We start from the raw sequence: 21,418 nt of genomic DNA, 5'->3' as shown, positions 1-21,418 counted from the left end.
AAAACTAGCACATACTCAAAAGGCACCACACATAATACTCGCAACGCGCAAAACTCGCCATGCGCAAAACTTGCTGCACACAACTTACTACACTAACCTGTCACATGTAACTCGACACACAAAAAGTTGCTACACGCATGTTGCTACACAAAACTCATCTCACAAAAGTCGCTGCATGCATGTCGCCACACGCAACTCAACACACACAACTTGACAAACGAAACTCGCCCTAAAACACACACAAGTCTGGTATTATCCTTCAAAAATAAAAATCTGATTAATAAGCAGACAAACTACAACAATTGCACCATATAGGAAATACGGCAGCTGTCAGTCACATGACCTGTCTATTATGTGTATGTGTGAGCTAATATATACTGCCCGGGGGAGGGCTTCCTGTTGGCTGGGGATTTATCAGGCTGCCAATTTAGCTTACAAATACTGAGGTAAAAATACTGAGCAAATAACGTGTGAACGAGGTCTAATACAGGAGGAGATGACACACAGGTATATACTATATACAGGGGAGATGACACACAGATATATACTATATACAGGAGAGATGACACACAGGTATATACCGTATATACTCGAGTATAAGCCGAGATTTTCAGCCCATTTTTTTGGGGCTGAAAGTCCCCCTCTCGGCTTATACTCGAGTCATATACCCGGGTGTCAGCAGGGGAGGGAGAGCGGGGGCCGTGTAATCATACTTACCTGCTGCGGCGCGGTCCCTGCAGTCCCTGGCTTCTCCGGCGCTGCAGATTCTTCATGTACTGAGCGGTCACATGGCACCGCTCATTACAGAAATGAATAGGCGGCTCCACCCCCATAGGGGAGGAGCCGCATATTCATTGCTGTAAATGATCAATTACAGGAAGAAGCTGCAGCGCCGGAGAAGCCAGGGACTGCAGGGACGGCGCCGCAGCAGGTAAGGGGAGCGCAGCGCTATAATTACCTGCTCCTCGCTCCGGTACGGCTCCGTCTGCAGCGTCCTCTAGCAGTGACGCTCAGGTTAGAGGGCGCTGTGACGTAGTCAGTGCGCGCCCTCTGCTGAGCGTCAGTGCTGGAGACGGAGCCGCACGAGGAGCAGGTAATTATTGAAAGCGCCGGCGTCCTGAGAAGAGAGGTGAGTATGTGATTTTTTTTTTTTTATGGCAGCACCAGCAGCATTCTAAGGAGCACCTATGGGGCCATAATGAAAGGTGCAGAGCATATATGGGGCAGCATTCTAAGGAGCACCTATGGGGCCATAATCAAAGGTGCAGAGCATATATGGGGCACAGCATTCTAAGGAGCACCTATGGGGCCATAATCAAAGGTGCAGAGCATATACGGGGCACAGCATTCTAAGGAGCACCTATGGGGCCATAATCAAAGGTGCAGAGCATATACAGTTAGGGCCAGAAATATTTGGACAGTGACACAATTTTCGCGAGTTGGGCTCTGCATGCCACCACATTGGATTTGAAATGAAACCTCTACAACAGAATTCAAGTGCAGATTGTAACGTTTAATTTGAAGGGTTAAACAAAAATATCTGATAGAAAATGTAGGAATTGTACACATTTCTTTACAAACACTCCACATTTTAGGAGGTCAAAAGTAATTGGACAAATAAACATAACCCAAACAAAATATTTTTATTTTCAATATTTTGTTGCAAATCCTTTGGAGGCAATCACTGCCTTAAGTCTGGAACCCATGGACATCACCAAACGCTGGGTTTCCTCCTTCTTAATGCTTTGCCAGGCCTTTACAGCCGCAGCCTTCAGGTCTTGCTTGTTTGTGGGTCTTTCCGTCTTAAGTCTGGATTTGAGCAAGTGAAATGCATGCTCAATTGGGTTTAGATCTGGAGATTGACTTAGCCATTGCAGAATGTTCCACTTTTTGGCACTCATGAACTCCTAGGTAGCTTTGGATGTATGCTTGGGGTCATTGTCCATCTGTACTATGAAGCGCCGTCCAATCAACTTTGCAGCATTTGGCTGAATCTGGGCTGAAAGTATATCCCGCTACACTCCAGAATTCATCCGGCTACTCTTGTCTGCTCTTATGTCATCAATAAACACAAGTGACCCAGTGCCATTGAAAGCCATGCATGCCCATGCCATCACGTTGCCTCCACCATGTTTTACAGAGGATGTGGTGTGCCTTGGATCATGTGCCGTTCCCTTTCTTCTCCAAACTTTTTTCTTCCCATCATTCTGGTACAGGTTGATCTTTGTCTCATCTGTCCATAGAATACTTTTCCAGAACTGAGCTGGCTTCTTGAGGTGTTTTTCTGCAAATTTAACTCTGGCCTGTCTATTTTTGGTATTGATGAATGGTTTGCATCTAGATGTGAACCCTTTGTATTTACTGTCATGGAGTCTTCTCTTTACTGTTGACTTAGAGACAGATACACCTACTTCACTGAGAGTGTTCTTCAGTTCTTCAGTTGATGTTGTGAACGGGTTCTTCTTCACCAAATTAAGTATGCGGCGATCATCCACCACTGTTGTCATCCGTGGACGCCCAGGCCTTTTTGAGTTCCCAAGCTCACCAGTCAATTCCTTTTTTCTCAGAATGTACCCAACTGTTGATTTTGCTACTCCAAGCATGTCTGCTATCTCTCTGATGGATTTTTTCTTTTTTTCAGCCTCAGGATGTTCTGCTTCACCTCAATTGAGAGTTCCTTTGACCGCATGTTGTCTGCTCACAGCAACAGCTTCCAAATGCAAAACCACACACCTGGAATCCACCCCTGACCTTTTAACTACTTCATTGATTACAGGTTAACGAGGGAGACGCCTTCAGAGTTAATTGCAGCCCTTAGAGTCCATTGTCCAATTACTTTTGGTCCCTTGAAAAAGAGGACGCTATGCATTACAGAGCTATGATTCCTAAACCCTTTCTCCGATTTGGATGTGGAAACTATCATATTGCAGCTGGGAGTGTGCACTTTCAGCCCATATTATATATATAATTGTATTTCTGAACATGTTTTTGTAAACAGCTAAAATAACAAAACTTGTGTCACTGTCCAAATATTTCTGGCCCTAACTGTATGGCACAGCATTATAAGGGGCACCTATGGGGCCATAATCAAAGGTGCAGAGCATATATGGCACAGCATTCTAAGGAGCACCTATGGGGCCATAATCAAAGGTGCAGAGCATATATGGGGCACAGCATTCTAAGGAGCATTTATGGGGCCATAATCAAAGGTGCAGAGCATATATGGCACAACATTATAAGGAGCATCTATGGGGCCATAATCAAAGGTGCAGAGCATATATGGCACAACATTATAAGGAGCATTTATGGGGCCATAATCAAAGGTGCAGAGCATTATATATGGCACAGCATTATAAGGAGCATCTATGGGGCCATAATCAACGGTGCAGAGCATTCTATATAGCACAGTTGTATATGGAGCATCTATGGGGCAATAATGAACGGTATGGAGCATCTATTTTTATTTTTGAAATTCACCGGTAGCTGCTGCATTTTCTACCCTAGGCTTATACTTGAGTCAATAAGTTTTCCCAGTTTTTTGTGGCAAAATTAGGGGGGTCGGCTTATACTCGGGTCGGCTTATACTCGAGTATATACGGTACTATATAGAGGAGGAGATGACATAGGTACATATATATACAGGAGGAGATGACATACAGTTATATACTATATACAGGAGGAGATGACATACAGGTATATGCTATATATAGAAGATGACATGCAGGTATATACTATATGCAGGATGAGATGACACTCAGATATATACTGTATACAGGGGAGATGACACACAGGTATATACTATATACAGGAGGAGATGACATACAGGTATATGCTATATATAGAAGATGACATGCAGGTATATACTATATGCAGGAGGAGATGACACTCAGATATATACTATATACAGGGGAGATGACACACAGGTATATACTATATACAGGAGGAGATGACATACAGGTATATACTATATATAGAAGGAGATGACATTCAGGTATATACTATATATAGGGGAGATGACACACAGCAGGTATATACTATATACAGGGGAGATGACATACAGGTATATACTATATACAGGAGATGACATACAGATGTATACTATATATAAGGGAGATGACAAACATGTATATACTGAGGTGATGAGGTGAAAATGAGAGGTGTGAGGTGAAAATGAAAAGGTGTGAGTGCAAAATGAGAGAAGTGAGGAAAAATAGTGGAGTGATCAGAAAATGACAGATGTGAGGTTGAAATGACAAGTGTTAGGGGGAATGAGAGGAGTGAGGGAGAAAATGAGAGGTGTGAGGGAGAAAATGAGAGATGTGAGGGGGAAAATGAAAGATGTGATTGGGAAAATGAGAGGCGTGATGGGAAAATAAGAGAAGTGAGGTGCTATAACTAACCACAGATATTTACTATGCCCAGGCAACGCCGGGCTCTTCAGCTAGTCTAATATATAAAGCTGAATGTGTGTTTGTGTATGTGTGTATGTCCGGGATTAGCATCTGCACCGTCGCAGCTACAGCCACAAAATTTTGCACAGTCACACGTCTGGACCCCGAGAGCGTCATAGGCTATGTTGTGAGGCGAAATTTTAACCCTGCGCGTTCCAATTCACCAAACAATTTTGCCCCATCTACATCATGGGGAAAAAGTGAAAGGAAAAGTGTTGGAGGCAAATTGACAGCTGCCAGATGTGAACAAGGGGGACATAAAGAATGAAAGCGATGGCGCCAAAGAGTATATACGTACAGTTGCTAAGGTGGGGCCCTGACATGGGATACTCACCACACACGGGGATATGAACACACATAAAATGCGCCACACACTACCACGTGCTTGAGCACATATACCACCCTCAGCACACATTTCACCACACATACACCAACCTCGCCACATAAAAGTCAAAACACAAAAGTTGCCACTCAAAACTCGCCACACACAAAACTCGCCACATGCAAAACTAGGCTCACGCAAAACTTGCCACACGTGCAAAACTCACCTGGAAAACTCGCCACACGCAAAACTTGCACACACAGAAAAATTGCCACATGCACAAAAGTTGCAACACATGCAAAAGTTGCCTCACACAAAACTTGCACCTACTCAAAACACACATAAAACTCGCCACACGCAAAACTTGCTGCACACAACTTGCTACACTATCCTGTCACATGCAACTCGACAGACAAAAAGCCCACACAGTATCTGACTAGCGGCGGACACCGCGTTAGACTATGCCCCTTACCATCCATATATGTTACAGGCACGCTGATCCACTTGGGGCACCCTCCTTAATGTTAGTGACGTCTCCTATTGTACTCTACAAACAGGGTGAGCCTTACATTTAATATATGATTCTGGTCCATACAACATGGATTGCTCATTATATGTATATACATTTTTTAGGTCTGGCCCATACATCCTGTATATCTGGTTCACACCATATGCTTACATGGTTACTGTTCCATGACAAATCTGAAACCTTATACCTTTATGTCTCATTAGACTACTGGTTACACTTGGTTAGTATACCACTTTTTACTAGTACATTGTTTCATGCTACTACATTCATATACCTTTTCCGACACTTTATCTAACTTTTTTAGGAGAGTTTCTCTCCCGTGAGGTCTCTCTGGGTCCAGCCCCCTTCACATATGGGCCTATATTGATGTACAGTGATACCTACTAGATACTGTATACCATAAGAGCAGTCGGGTATGTAATGTATTCCCTCTCTCCCTTCCAGATTTTTCCTACCCTCACCTCCACCACTATGCACTTGTTTGGTATGAGATTTACTTTGTTATTTATTTGTTTTTTCTACTTTTTTGTATACACGGATATGTATCCTTATTATTGTTTTTCTGTATAATATTTAAATGCAGTTTACTGAAGAAGGTCTGGCTTTGACCGAAACGTTTATTTTGGACTGCAGATAAAATTCTTTCAAAGCAACAGCCATACACAAGTTGAGTGCCAAATTATTTACTTATGTTCACTGGTTTTGGAGAACCTATCTTGTGCACCAACACAGCTGTGCCACGATATACTTTATTAGGACAGAGACAGACTGCCGTATTTCTCGTGCGAGAATCGCATTGCACTCCACCACTGGCCTGGCACCTCTCTGGTCATGAGCATGACAGAGTGATGGATTACTATGCAGCTTTCAAGCTCAGGTCAGTAGAGCCGACAGCCAGTACGAGGTTTACGATGCGATTCTCGCACGATAAATACAGCAGTCTGTCTCTGCCTTTAAGGAAAGACTGATCCTTCTCTATTCTTTTGTATTCACTCATTTAACTGCAACATAACTGCATGTCAATTTGTGCTGTATGGTTCCTGTATGGGCACTTGTAGGTCATGTTCCCACATAGCATAAATGATGCATTTATTGCCACTGTTTTTTGTGCCAAAAATCTGCTGTGTTTAACAGTTCAAGCAAAGTGGATGTTATTCCATAAAAAGTCATGCCACTGTACATTTAAAGACATTGCATTTCTTATTTTCCCTAAGGGCTTTGAAATTAAGAATCCCAGTATTTCTGCAGTAAAGAAAATGGTACATCAAATTTGCACCAAAACCACACAAAAAGGGATAAATGCTGCAAAAACTGCAGATTACCTTTTGGTACTTTGTTGCACAGAAAAAACCGCAGCAGTTTTGCTGGTGGGAACATGGTCTTAGCTTACAGATAAACTAAGCTTTCACAATGATGTTTCAACAAGAACAAGGACAACTGGTTAATCCCTACAGGACGAGGGCAGTACAGTTACAACCCCTGGCAAAAGGTATTTTATTATTCCATAATTTTTCCCCTATGCTTGGTTAAAAAAGTACCGTATTTTCCAGCATATAAGACGACCTTTTAACCCCTGAAAATCTTCTTAAAAGTTGGGGGTCATCTTACACGCTGGCTGTCGTCTTATAGGGCGGGTGCGGACCAATGTGCATATGGTGGGGGGGAGTTCGACCTCATTGTGGCAGCGATGCTCTCAGCGGGTCTCTGTGCTTGGGGGTGGCGGCGGTGGCTCCTCTTTGTGCAGCGTGGGGTATCTGTGCTGGGGGGCGGTGGCGGCTCTTTGTGCAGCGTTGCGGCTCTGCCGGCATTTCCTGAAAGCCCGGAGGCCCCGGCAGCTCCATTGCTGCGATGTGGTGGCCTCCAGGAAAATGGCCGCTGGGGGCGGCGCATTCTCAGATTCAGATCTCGTCCCGAGATCTCAGGAGACAAGATCTGAAACTGAGCATGTGCCGCCCCCAGCGGCCATTTTCCTGGAGGCCACCGCAACGCAAAAATGGAGCTGCCGGGGCCTAGAGGAAATGCTGGCGGAGCTCCGACACTGTACAAAGAGCCAGTAGAGGCCCCAGCACAGAGCCCCCATACTGCTGAAAGAGGAGCCGCCGCCCAGCAGAGACCCGCAGAGAGCATCGCTGCCACAATGAGGTAATAGGGGGATACTCCACTTACACCTTCCCTGTAAGACGCCCCCTCCCTTCGTCATCGGGACCACTCCCCCCATCATATGCAGATTGGTCCGCACCCGCCCTGTAAGATGACACACGGCGTATAAGAGGACCCCCGACTTTTAAGATTTTATATTTTATACTGCAGCATTACTGTATATAGCAATCTAACAATTGCAAGCTCAAGTCCCCAAAAAACACTAAAAATAAAGTAAAAAAATAAACTTACAAATATATTTTTTAAATGTAATATAATTTTAAGTCAATCGTTTTTTCCCAGTTGAAAAAATATATATATATTTTGTATTGCTGAATCCTTTAAAATCGAATTTATCAAAAAATAGCATAAAGCAAAAAAAAATCAAACAAGAATATGATTGGCGTAAATCAAAATGTAATATGTACTATGCAAAAAACAGGACCTCACATAACTGCAGGTTAACGGTGTTAGCTGACAAGACAAATTCCCTTTAAATGGTCACTGCTGTTTTAATACTGTATAGTCTGGACAGCCAATCTAAAGCGCCAGCCATGAGATGTCTCACTTCTGTCTAACTTGCTGTCAAATGTAATTTTTCACTAGTAGATGCCGATGCAGGTAAAGGGAATAAAAGAAATGCAAGTTATTGGAATCGGAGCAAAGCATTTTGCAAAGTGAGAAAAGAAAGTTCCAGCATATATAGTACTGGCAGAATACTGGTTAAGAGGAACTGCCCACTCAAAGAGTGGATGGCAAGTTATAGGGGACCAGAACTGGGCTTGTATGTTCAAAAAGAAGTTTTAATTTGAAAATGGTTTATTCTGGTAGACCAGGGTGCCCCAAACTCCAGTACTCACTGCCCCCCAATGGTCCTTACGGCCCCCAACAGGTCAGGATTTCCTTAGTATTGCACAGGTGGTGGAAGTATCTTGAAGGCATCAGGAATTCTCTCACTTGGGTAACACCATAGAAATCCTGAAGACATGAGCTGTTTGGGTCCGTCAGGACTGGAGATTGGGAAACAGTGTGCTGACGGACTAGATGTTAACATGAATGTGAACAGCTGGTCAGTGGCTGGAGTATTAAGGTTCCCCACCAGTTGGTGATCCCAGCAGACTGGCAGGGGATGCAGCATTGAGTATAGAGGAGTGGTATTGGACTGAGAGGCGAGTATCATTCTTTAAAAAAATGTCTCACTTCCATGGGCCCATTAATAAAATAAAGGGTTGTCCAGTAGTGTTGATTTTTTCAAATTAGACATTCAGGCAATTCATCAATAAGATCTGCCTGTGTATTGAGAGACCATACAGCTGATGATCAGCTAAAAGCTGTAACCTATTCTGATCGCCATTTATGTTTTAGTTAGACCTGAAATCGTCAACCATTCTGTATCACTGATAGTTCATGAGCGTACCGCTTTCCGAATGGTCACAATCGGTGTCATTAATCAGACATGTGATTTCCATGCTCCGGCTCTGGCGATCTGTTAAAATAAAACATAGAAAACATTAACATTTCAATCATAAAAAATATATATACGGTAAATATATATATTTAAAGAAAAAGCAAACGTCTAAATGCTATAAGTCAGTGTTCCCCAAGTCTGGTCCTCAAGAGCCACCAACAGGTCATGTTTTGAGGATTTCCCTAGTATTGCCCAGGTGATGGAATTATTGCCTGTGCAGGTGATGCAATTATCACCTGTGCAATACTAAGGAAATACTGAAAACATGACCTGTTGGTGGCTCTTGAGGACCGGACTTGGGGAACACTGCTATAAGTTGTATTCCCAAGTAGTCAAAATGCAGATTTTTCTGCAGCAAAAATTTATCAGTGCTGCAGATTTGAAATCCCCAGTATGTGAACTATTCAAGCGGAAATCATTGAGTATTTCACTCTTTGCATTTCACCTTATTTGCTACGATATCGTAACTGTGAATTGGATATGGCTGTGGGAGGTCCGTAGCAAAGATGCTACATGGGGACATAGCCTTAAATGGGAGGGTCACTACCTTTGTATTGATGGCCTATCCTTATAATAGGCCATCAATATCTGATCAGTGGGGGTGCGGCACCCGGCACCTTGGCCGATCAGCTATTACCGGCGCCTATCCACTTGAACGTGAATCTGCAGTACCCGGTCATGGTCACTATAGTTTTGACTGAGCTGCTGTGTTCCAGCAGCATTAGAGAACTTCCAGCCGCTCCCAGTAATAGCTGAGCAAGAGGGTACCGGGTATAGCACTCCCGCCGATCAGATATTGATGACCTAATTATAGGCCATGAATAAAACCTCTTTAAGGTTTCTTCTGCCAATACAAGAAAAACAGGTATTTTCTACATATATCTAGCATTGTCACCTCACATCTGCCTCATCATTATAGAGTGGTAGGTGGATAATAGTACCCGATATAGGAGCTTTGTGTAACATTAAATGGGGGCCTGGAATGTTAGGCAATATATTCCTGCCGGACGCTTTCTATATAATTAGAAAGATTACAGGTCATTTTACTTTATGTTCTTTTATACTTTTGATATATGAACCATGCAATAGCACCGCAGAAGCTTGGAATAGAAAGAGAAGCAGAAGCAAGAAGCCATGGATTGATACCCTGTTTTAATACAAATATTAGGCTGCATGTATTTAGGTATAATTTCAAAAAGCTTTTTAGAATAATCTGAAGCTAAAACATGCATAATAGCTATAATTAGCGTCAACATTAACAAAAATGTGATAACATTATTAACAAGGGGGTTCAACTAAAGTTGTTTACTTAGTCCTCCATCCCGTACCTAAGTATTTTGAGAATATATCCAGATAAAACGACACAAAGATAGCTAACATCCAACATACTATCAATATGTACCACCGATGTGATTACACACGCAGGCAGAAGTAGCATTGTAGCGTATGTGTGCACATCACAGGCAGAGATGGTATTGTAGGGCTAGTGTCCACATCACAGGCAGAGATGGTATTGTAGGGTTAGTGTTCACATCACAGGCAGAGATGGTATTGTAGGGTTAGTTTCCACATCACAGGCAGAGATGGTATTGTAGGGTTAGTGTCCACATCACTGGCAGAGATGGTATTGTAGGGTTAGTGTCCACATCACAGGCAGAGATGGTATTGTAGGGTTAGTTTCCACATCACAGGCAGAGATGGTATTGTAGGGCTAGTGTCCACATCACAGGCAGAGATGGTATTTTAGGGCTAGTATCCACATCACAGGCAGAGATGGTATTGTAGGGTTAGCGTCCACATCACAGGCAGAGATGGTATTGTAGGGTTAGTGTCCACATTACAGGCAGAGATCGTATTGTAGCGATAGTGTCCACATCACAGGCAGAGATGGTATTGAAGGGTTAGTGTCCACATCACAGGCAGAGATGGTATTGTAGGGTTAGTGTCCACATCACAGGCAGAGATGGTATTGAAGGGTTAGTGTCCACATCACAGGCAGAGATGGTATTGAAGGGTTAGTGTCCACATCACAGGCAGAGATGGTATTGCAGGGATAGTGTCCGCATCACAGGCAGAGATGGTATTTTAGGGTTAGTGTCCACATCACAGGCAGAGATGATATTGTAGGGTTAGTTTCCACATCACAGGCAGAGATGGTATTGTAGGGTTAGTGTCCACATCACTGGCAGAGATGGTATTGCAGGGTTAGTGTCCACATCACAGGCAGAGATGGCATTGTAGGGTTAGTGGCCACATCACAGGCAGAGGTGGCATTGTAGGGTTAGTGTCCACATCACAGACACATACAGGTCACTTAACCTTCTCTTGGATTGCAGGCGCAGCAGACATAACCTTCTACTAAATAGGGAAGAAAGTAGCAGCACCACACAAGTCTTCCGATTAAAAAAACCTTTGTCCTTTATTTCAACAACGTGCGGTGGACATGGTTACAGAGGGCAGGATAGTTGCAGAACAAGCTGGTTAGGTTAATGGACTACGGCCGTTTCACATGTTACACGCTTCAACGGGTCCAGATGAAACAGATGGTGTGTCATTTCCTTTTAAACGTCATCACATGACCTCATAGAATTTAAAATAATTAAAACATGTGAAACACATGAGCAAGACATATAACATGTGTTTCACATGTTTTAATTATTTTAAATTCTATGAGGTCATGTGACGACGTTTAAAAGGAAATGACACACCATCTGTTTCATCTGGACCCGTTGAAGTGTGTAACACGTGAAACGGCCGTAGTCCATTAACCTAACCAGCTTGTTCTGCAACTATCCTGCCCTCTGTAACCAACTCCACAGCACGTTGTTGAAATAAAGGACAAAGGATTTTTTAACGGAAGACTTGTGTGGTGCTGCTACTTTCTTCCCTATTTGGATTTCCACATATGCTTCTTCAAGCAAGCACGCCGTGGATTACCGATTGGTAGGGTTGTTGACTCAGCTAAACCTACTGGACTCTGCTAAACCCGCTCAAACAGTGAGTACTCACCTGTTTCTTAGTACCATTCAGCAATTTTTCTTGATTTTTATAACCTTCTACTAGACTGCAGGTTTGTTGGTACATTGATGTCAGAAAACATCTCTGTAGACTTAGTATCTTTGTCGATCACTGTCATTTCTCAGTGGGCAGTCCCTAATATTTACTACAATTAAATTTTCAAACATACAATTATGGCTTGAAGCAAGCTAAATCATAGTAACATAGTAACATAGTAACATAGTTAGTAAGGCCGAAAAAAGACATTTGTCCATCCAGTTCAGCCTATATTCCATCATAATAAATCAGTAATAAATAAATCAGTAATTGAAGATTTCAGAAGACACAAAATAAATAACTATTTTAAAATTGTCTAAAAAGAAAAGACAAGGTTCAATCTGCCACTACCATCTGTGACCAGCTAATGTGTAAATGCAATAATGTTCCCCTAATTTAGTTACGTCACTAAACTGCTGCATAACGCACCGGGAAACAACTGTCTCTGGAGACATCTGACATACTGTTCTTCACAAAGTATTTTATTTTGCTCTTAGGGAGAACATTCTCAGACATACCATTACCTATTAACATCCATGCCAAACAGAATAGAGTAAAAAAAAAAAAACAACAACAAAAACAGCTTGGAGCCTATTGTCATTATTTATAAAGGGCTTAATACACAGGCTAATTTCTTACGTTTCTTGACTAATAAAAGTTATCTTTTATTTTTTTAGTTTTACTGTTTTCTGCTTGATTGTTTTATCCATTTAAATTCAAGACAACGTGCAGGCATTTGCTTAAAGTGAACCCATCAGCTGATACATGCTGCCCAAACCGTGAGCAGCATTTATAAGCTTCTGGCTGTATGATCACAGCTATATATGCTGTGGTGTTTAAGAGAAAAACAGACTTTTATTAGCCGCAGGCAGGGCTGCCACTAGGAATTTTGGGGCCCCATACTGGCAAAATTTTCGGGGCCCCCTTGAGACTCCAACCAGGCTCCACCGCAGCCCTGCCTCCACCCCTCGAACTGTCCACAGTCCCACCGATCTCTCTTGGAAAAACTCCATTTATCACCAATCACACATTAATAGTTCCCATCACCAGATCACACATAGAGCCAGCTCTTGTTTTGGCCAAAAGATTTTTTAAATTTGCCACCACGACAAGGTAGACTCTTTTGGCCTGGCCCTACTCTACTCTAACTTATTAAACATTTGTTAAAATATGCAATACAATTTAGGTATGTTTTTATTTATTTTTCAATTCTTAAAATGACCAATAATTCTTCCTCACCAAGACACCAAGGAGAGCAGACGTGTCTGTCTGCTCTCTGCTAGATGAGGACAATAAGGCGCCGTGCTAGTGGCAGCCCATTGCAGCAGCAATAGTTTTGTTTTGTTTTAGTTTTGTTTTATTTTGTTTTGTTTTACTTTACTTTATTTTGGAATTATTTTTGTTATGTGTGAACCTTTTTCTTTCTGAACCTCAGCTTTTTTGGTACTCCTAAGGAATTTTCTTTTCCCCAGTACCTTCTCCTTCTGAACTTGGATCCGCTGGAATGCTTCCCTTGGATTTATGCAGAACCCTTGGATTTATGCTGAACCCTTGGATTTCCCCTTGGCTGGTTGCTTCTGAACCTGGGATCCTCTGATTTGTTTCCCCTGGATGCATACTGCTACCCACAGCTTTCTGGATGTATGCTTCTGATCCTTGGCTCCCCTGGAAGGTTTCCCTTGGATGTTTGCTGCTACCCGCAGCTATCTGGATTTACAGTGCATTTGTGATCACCTTGCAGCCTAGGACTGGTATTATACTACCTACTGCCAGGCGGCCACTACCTGTCTGGGAATTGGCACAGCTATGTCTGGAGGAGTGCCTTCTCCTGCAATGTGTAGACCACGTGTCCCGTGTGAGGTAAGGCGACCCTACAGAGGCTGCAGAGCGGGCAAAAAACTTAAGGCAAGGCGAAGACGGCTTAAACCTGTAGTTCCGTCCATCATCATGGGGAATGTTCAATCACTGGGTAATAAGTCGGATGAACTGCTGGCATTAATACGGACCCAGAGGGAATACAAAGAATGCAGTTTGATATGTTTTACTGAAACATGGTTACGTGGCGAGATCCCGGACTCAAGTGTTTCAGTACCAGGATTTCACATGGTCCGGGCAGATAGAGACACTATGAAGAGCGGCAAAAAAAAGGGCGGTGGAGTTATACTCTACATAAACAATGGTTGGTGCAATCAGAGGCACACATGGATTTTTCCTCTCTGAACCCTGTTCACACAGGTAATATACAGATGATCAGGTTTTTAAATACATCAGATAGGGATTGCATACATTAGTTAGGACTGCTCTGATAAGGGTATACCGTGAAGTTTGGTAGAGCAGCTTTGTATACATTTTTTGCAAAAAACGTATCAACCAAATACCCTGTTTTTTACATCTTTTACTAGCACTTGCGGATTACTGCAACATTTTTTCAAACTGAGTGTTTTTGGTTTTACTATTCTCTTTTGTGTCTTCAGGTTTCTTGGTGGTGTGTGAACATGATCATACAGACTTGTTCACTGTGCAAGTAGCCCATGTGTTCCTGTTTCCATAATTGTTCTCTTGTGTCTACAAGACTGGGGAGTTCCACCACTCCTCTTGGGCTATCTGCACAAAAGCTGTTCTACCCTGTATGCACACATGGATTTTTCCTCTCTGAACCCTGTTCACACAGGTAATATACAGATGATCAGGTTTTTAAATACATCAGATAGGGATTGCATACATTAGTTAGGACTGCTCTGATAAGGGTATACCGTGAAGTTTGGTAGAGCAGCTTAGTATACATTTTTTGCAAAAAACGTATCAACCAAATACCCTGTTTTTTACATCTTTTACTAGCACTTGCGGATTACTGCAACATTTTTTCAAACTGAGTGTTTTTGGTTTTACTATTCTCTTTTGTGTCTTCAGGTTTCTTGGTGGTGTGTGAACATGATCATACAGACTTGTTCACTGTGCAAGTAGCCCATGTGTTCCTGTTTCCATAATTGTTCTCTTGTGTCTACAAGACTGGGGAGTTCCACCACACCTCTTGGGCTATCTGCACAAAAGCTGTTCTACCCTGTATGCACACATGGATTTTTCCTCTCTGAACCCTGTTCACACAGGTAATATACAGATGATCAGGTTTTTAAATACATCAGATAGGGATTGCATACATTAGTTAGGACTGCTCTGATAAGGGAATACCGTGAAGTTTGGTAGAGCAGCTTAGTATACATTTTTTGCAAAAAACGTATCAACCAAATACCCTGTTTTTTACATCTTTTACTAGCACTTGCGGATTACTGCAACATTTTTTCAAACTGAGTGTTTTTGGTTTTACTATTCTCTTTTGTGTCTTCAGGTTTCTTGGTGGTGTGTGAACATGATCATACAGACTTGTTCACTGTGCAAGTAGCCCATGTGTTCCTGTTTCCATAATTGTTCTCTTGTGTCTACAAGACTGGGGAGTTCCACCACTCCTCTTGGGCTATCTGCACAAAAGCTGTTCTACCCTGTATGCACACATGGATTTTTCCTCTCTGAACCCTGTTCACACAGGTAATATACAGATGATCAGGTTTTTAAATACATCAGATAGGGATTGCATACATTAGTTAGGACTGCTCTGATAAGGGTATACCGTGAAGTTTGGTAGAGCAGCTTAGTATACATTTTTTGCAAAAAACGTATCAACCAAATACCCTGTTTTTTACATCTTTTACTAGCACTTGCGGATTACTGCAACATTTTTTCAAACTGAGTGTTTTTGGTTTTACTATTCTCTTTTGTGTCTTCAGGTTTCTTGGTGGTGTGTGAACATGATCATACAGACTTGTTCACTGTGCAAGTAGCCCATGTGTTCCTGTTTCCATAATTGTTCTCTTGTGTCTACAAGACTGGGGAGTTCCACCACTCCTCTTGGGCTATCTGCACAAAAGCTGTTCTACCCTGTATGCACACATGGATTTTTCCTCTCTGAACCCTGTTCACACAAGTAATATACAGATGATCAGGTTTTTAAATACATCAGATAGGGATTGCATACATTAGTTAGGACTGCTCTGATAAGGGTATACCGTGAAGTTTGGTAGAGCAGCTTAGTATACATTTTTTGCAAAAAACGTATCAACCAAATACCCTGTTTTTTACATCTTTTACTAGCACTTGCGGATTACTGCAACATTTTTTCAAACTGAGTGTTTTTGGTTTTACTATTCTCTTTTGTGTCTTCAGGTTTCTTGGTGGTGTGTGAACATGATCATACAGACTTGTTCACTGTGCAAGTAGCCCATGTGTTCCTGTTTCCATAATTGTTCTCTTGTGTCTACAAGACTGGGGAGTTCCACCACTCCTCTTGGGCTATCTGCACAAAAGCTGTTCTACCCTGTATGCACACATGGATTTTTCCTCTCTGAACCCTGTTCACACAGGTAATATACAGATGATCAGGTTTTTAAATACATCAGATAGGGATTGCATACATTAGTTAGGACTGCTCTGATAAGGGTATACCGTGAAGTTTGGTAGAGCAGCTTAGTATACATTTTTTGCAAAAAACGTATCAACCAAATACCCTGTTTTTTACATCTTTTACTAGCACTTGCGGATTACTGCAACGTTTTTTCAAACTGAGTGTTTTTGGTTTTACTATTCTCTTTTGTGTCTTCAGGTTTCTTGGTGGTGTGTGAACATGATCATACAGACTTGTTCACTGTGCAAGTAGCCCATGTGTTCCTGTTTCCATAATTGTTCTCTTGTGTCTACAAGACTGGGGAGTTCCACCACTCCTCTTGGGCTATCTGCACAAAAGCTGTTCTACCCTGTATGCACACATGGATTTTTCCTCTCTGAACCCTGTTCACACAGGTAATATACAGATGATCAGGTTTTTAAATACATCAGATAGGGATTGCATACATTAGTTAGGACTGCACTGATAAGGGTATACCGTGAAGTTTGGTAGAGCAGCTTAGTATACATTTTTTGCAAAAAACGTATCAACCAAATACCCTGTTTTTTACATCTTTTACTAGCACTTGCGGATTACTGCAACATTTTTTCAAACTGAGTGTTTTTGGTTTTACTATTCTCTTTTGTGTCTTCAGGTTTCTTGGTGGTGTGTGAACATGATCATACAGACTTGTTCACTGTGCAAGTAGCCCATGTGTTCCTGTTTCCATAATTGTTCTCTTGTGTCTATAAGACTGGGGAGTTCCACCACTCCTCTTGGGCTATCTGCACAAAAGCTGTTCTACCCTGTATGCACACATGGATTTTTCCTCTCTGAACCCTGTTCACACAGGTAATATACAGATGATCAGGTTTTTAAATACATCAGATAGGGATTGCATACATTAGTTAGGACTGCTCTGATAAGGGTATACCGTGAAGTTTGGTAGAGCAGCTTAGTATACATTTTTTGCAAAAAACGTATCAACCAAATACCCTGTTTTTTACATCTTTTACTAGCACTTGCGGATTACTGCAACATTTTTTCAAACTGAGTGTTTTTGGTTTTACTATTCTCTTTTGTGTCTTCAGGTTTCTTGGTGGTGTGTGAACATGATCATACAGACTTGTTCACTGTGCAAGTAGCCCATGTGTTCCTGTTTCCATAATTGTTCTCTTGTGTCTACAAGACTGGGGAGTTCCACCACTCCTCTTGGGCTATCTGCACAAAAGCTGTTCTACCCTGTATGTACACATGGATTTTTCCTCTCTGAACCCTGTTCACACAGGTAATATACAGATGATCAGGTTTTTAAATACATCAGATAGGGATTGCATACATTAGTTAGGACTGCTCTGATAAGGGTATACCGTGAAGTTTGGTAGAGCAGCTTAGTATACATTTTTTGCAAAAAACGTATCAACCAAATACCCTGTTTTTTACATCTTTTACTAGCACTTGCGGATTACTGCAACATTTTTTCAAACTGAGTGTTTTTGGTTTTACTATTCTCTTTTGTGTCTTCAGGTTTCTTGGTGGTGTGTGAACATGATCATACAGACTTGTTCACTGTGCAAGTAGCCCATGTGTTCCTGTTTCCATAATTGTTCTCTTGTGTCTACAAGACTGGGGAGTTCCACCACTCCTCTTGGGCTATCTGCACAAAAGCTGTTCTACCCTGTATGCACACATGGATTTTTCCTCTCTGAACCCTGTTCACACAGGTAATATACAGATGATCAGGTTTTTAAATACATCAGATAGGGATTGCATACATTAGTTAGGACTGCTCTGATAAGGGTATACCGTGAAGTTTGGTAGAGCAGCTTAGTATACATTTTTTGCAAAAAACGTATCAACCAAATACCCTGTTTTTTAGATCTTTTACTAGCACTTGCGGATTACTGCAACATTTTTTCAAACTGAGTGTTTTTGGTTTTACTATTCTCTTTTGTGTCTTCAGATTTGTTAAAATATGCAATACAATTTAGGTATATTTTTATTTATTTTTCAATTCTTAAAATGACCAATAATTTTTCCTCACCAAGACACCAAGGAGAGCAGACGTGTCTGTCTGCTCTCTGCTGGATGAGGACAATAAGGCGCCGTGCTAGTGGCAGCCCATTGCAGCAGCAATAGTTTTGTTTTGTTTTAGTTTTGTTTTATTTTGTTTTACTTTACTTTAGTTTATTTTGGAATTATTTTTGTTATGTGTGAACCTTTTTCTTTCTGAACCTCAGCTTTTTTGGTACTCCTAAGGAATTTTCTTTTCCCCAGTACCTTCTCCTTCTGAACTTGGATCCGCTGGAATGCTTCCCTTGGATTTATGCTGAACCCTTGGATTTATGCTGAACCCTTGGATTTCCCCTTGGCTGGTTGCTTCTGAACCTGGGATCCTCTGATTTGTTTCCCCTGGATGCATACTGCTACCCACAGCTTTCTGGATGTATGCTTCTGATCCTTGGCTCCCCTGGAAGGTTTCCCTTGGATGTTTGCTGCTACCCGCAGCTATCTGGATTTACAGTGCATTTGTGATCACCTAGCAGCCTAGGACTGGTATTATACGCACCTACTGCCAGGCGGCCACTACCTGTCTGGAAATTGGCACAGCTATGTCTGGAGGAGTGCACTGTATACCTCCCTACACGGACAGTCTTAGTGCGACTAACATGGGCAAGGTTTTGATTGATGTCCCTAAGTCTGTTCATAAACGTGTTGCTTACTCAAGGGGCCAACTTCTGGAGCTGCGCAGGCTAATGCCTTCTCCTGCAGTGTGTAGACCACGTGTCCCGTGTGAGGTAAGGCGACCCTACAGAGGCTGCAGAGCGGGCAAAAAACTTAAGGCAAGGCGAAGACGGTTTAAACCTGTAGTTCCGTCCATCATCATGGGGAATGTTTAATCACTGGGTAATAAGTCGGATGAACTGCTGGCATTAATACGGACCCAGAGGGAATACAAAGAATGCAGTTTGATATGTTTTACTGAAACATGGTTACGTGGCGAGATCCCGGACTCAAGTGTTTCAGTACCAGGATTTCACATGGTCCGGGCGGATAGAGACACTATGAAGAGCGGCAAAAAAAAGGGCGGTGGAGTTATACTCTACATAAACAATGGTTGGTGCAATCAGAGGCATGTGACTGCAAGGGAGCGCCATTGTTGTCCGAACATTGAATTGCTAGCTGTTGGCCTCAGACCTTACTATATTCCTAGAGAATTCTCGCTTGTTAGTGCAATAGTATTGTACATACCACCAACTGCAAACCATGAGGCTGCAGGTGAAGTGCTGTCAGGAGTCATTGCCCGGCTCCAGATGAAACACCCCAACTCGCTTACTGTAATCTCTGGGGATTTTAACCGGGCTAAAATGTCTACTGCCTTACCTAAATTCTATCAATTTGTTAAATGTACAACACGTGACAAAATTACGTTGGACTTACTCTATGCGAATGTCAAGAATGCTTATTCATAGTCTACCCTGCCGCCCTTGGGGAAGTCTGATCACAATCTTGTACTATTGTCACCAGTCTACCAACCTGTTGTTAGTAAACAGCCTGCTAAGATTAAATCAGTTAGAATGTGGAGTCCAACAAATGAACAGGCTTTACAGGATTGCTTTCATCTTACAGACTGGGATGTGCTGCTTGGGACAATGGACGAGTATACAAATGTTAATGAAGTGGTTGGTAGAGTGACTGACTACATTAACTTCTGCACTGATATGTTGGTGCCCACTAAAAAGATTAGGTGTTTTGCAAACAACAAGCCATGGATAACAAAGGAATTGAAGCATTTGCTCAACAGGAAAAAAAAGGCATTTAAACTAGGTGACAAAGAGGAAATTAAAATGATACAGCATGAATTGAAGCATAAAATAAAGGAGGCCCAGGAAGCCTTCAGAATTAAACTTGAAAAGAAACTGTCCCACAATAATACCAGAGAGGTTTGGTCAGGAATGAAATTACTGACTGGGCTTAAGGTGAGGCCTGAAAATGATCCAGGAACAATGGACAAGGCTAATGAGATGAATGAGTATTTCAATAGATTTAGCAGTACATGTGTACTGCCAACTGATAGTGGATGGGAACTGGGTGCAAATTCTGCAACATCGATATTGAAGGATGAGCAGACCAATTTTAGAGTATCCGAAAATGATGTGAGGAGGCAGTTTAAGTCACTTAACATTGGTAAAGCTGCAGGACCAGATGGACTCAGCTCACGTGTCCTTAAAGTTTGTGCAGACCAGCTGTGTACTGTCTTTACGCGCCTATTTAATGGAAGTCTACAAACACAGAGGGTACCAGTGTTATGGAAAACTTCCTGTCTGGTGCCGGTACCCAAGATGACTTCTCCTGCAACCCTAAATGACTATCGTCCTGTAGCCTTAACATCTCACGCTATGAAGGCCTTGGAAAGATTAGTGCTTGCTCACTTAAGACCAAGGGTCAATGCTTTTATCGTTCCCCTTCAGTTTGCTTACCGACATAGATTGGGGGTGGATGATGCTATCCTTTCTCTGTTACATAGGGTACATTCATTTCTGGAGACTGACGGAACCATGGTGCGAGCGATGTTCTTCGATTTCTCGAGTGCATTTAACTCCCTGCAGCCACTTTTACTACACAAAAAGATGACTGATATGAAGGTTGAGGAGGGGATGAGAAATTGGATAACTGACTACCTATCAGATCTACCACAGTTTGTACAGATGGGAGCAGTTGTGTCAAGCAGATTACTGAGCAGTGTAGGTGCCCCCCAAGGAACGGTGCTTGCGCCCTTTCTATTCACACTGTATACTTCAGACTTTCAGTATAAATCTGAACTTTGCCACCTTCAAAAATTTTCAGATGACTCTGTGGTTGTGGGATGCATTTGGGGAGATCAGGGGGATGAGGAATATAGAAGGGTGGTGTCGAATTTCGTGGATTGGTGCAATGGTAACTATCTACAACTAAATGTTAAGAAAACTAAGGAGTTGGTGGCCAACTATAGCAGGATAAAGATGGAATGCTTACCGAT

At 42.1% G+C, this 21,418-nt stretch overlaps 1 protein-coding gene across 1 annotated transcript in view; it reads right to left on the bottom strand.

Moving 5' to 3' along the window:
- The window catches only part of LOC138672139 (uncharacterized), an 84,255-nt gene that overhangs the window by 1,725 nt on the left and 61,112 nt on the right, over positions 1 to 21,418 (bottom strand). The window contains exon 10 of the mRNA XM_069760170.1: positions 8,859 to 8,927. Coding sequence (XP_069616271.1) covers positions 8,859 to 8,927 — 69 coding nt within the window. The remainder of the gene's footprint in view (positions 1 to 8,858; positions 8,928 to 21,418) is intronic.

The sequence above is a fragment of the Ranitomeya imitator genome, chromosome 3 (assembly GCF_032444005.1).
Source record: "Ranitomeya imitator isolate aRanImi1 chromosome 3, aRanImi1.pri, whole genome shotgun sequence".
In the NCBI taxonomy this organism is placed as follows: Eukaryota; Metazoa; Chordata; class Amphibia; order Anura; family Dendrobatidae; genus Ranitomeya; species Ranitomeya imitator.
The sequence above is the reverse complement of the archived record's forward strand: the minus strand, read 5'-3'. Positions and strand labels throughout refer to the sequence as shown.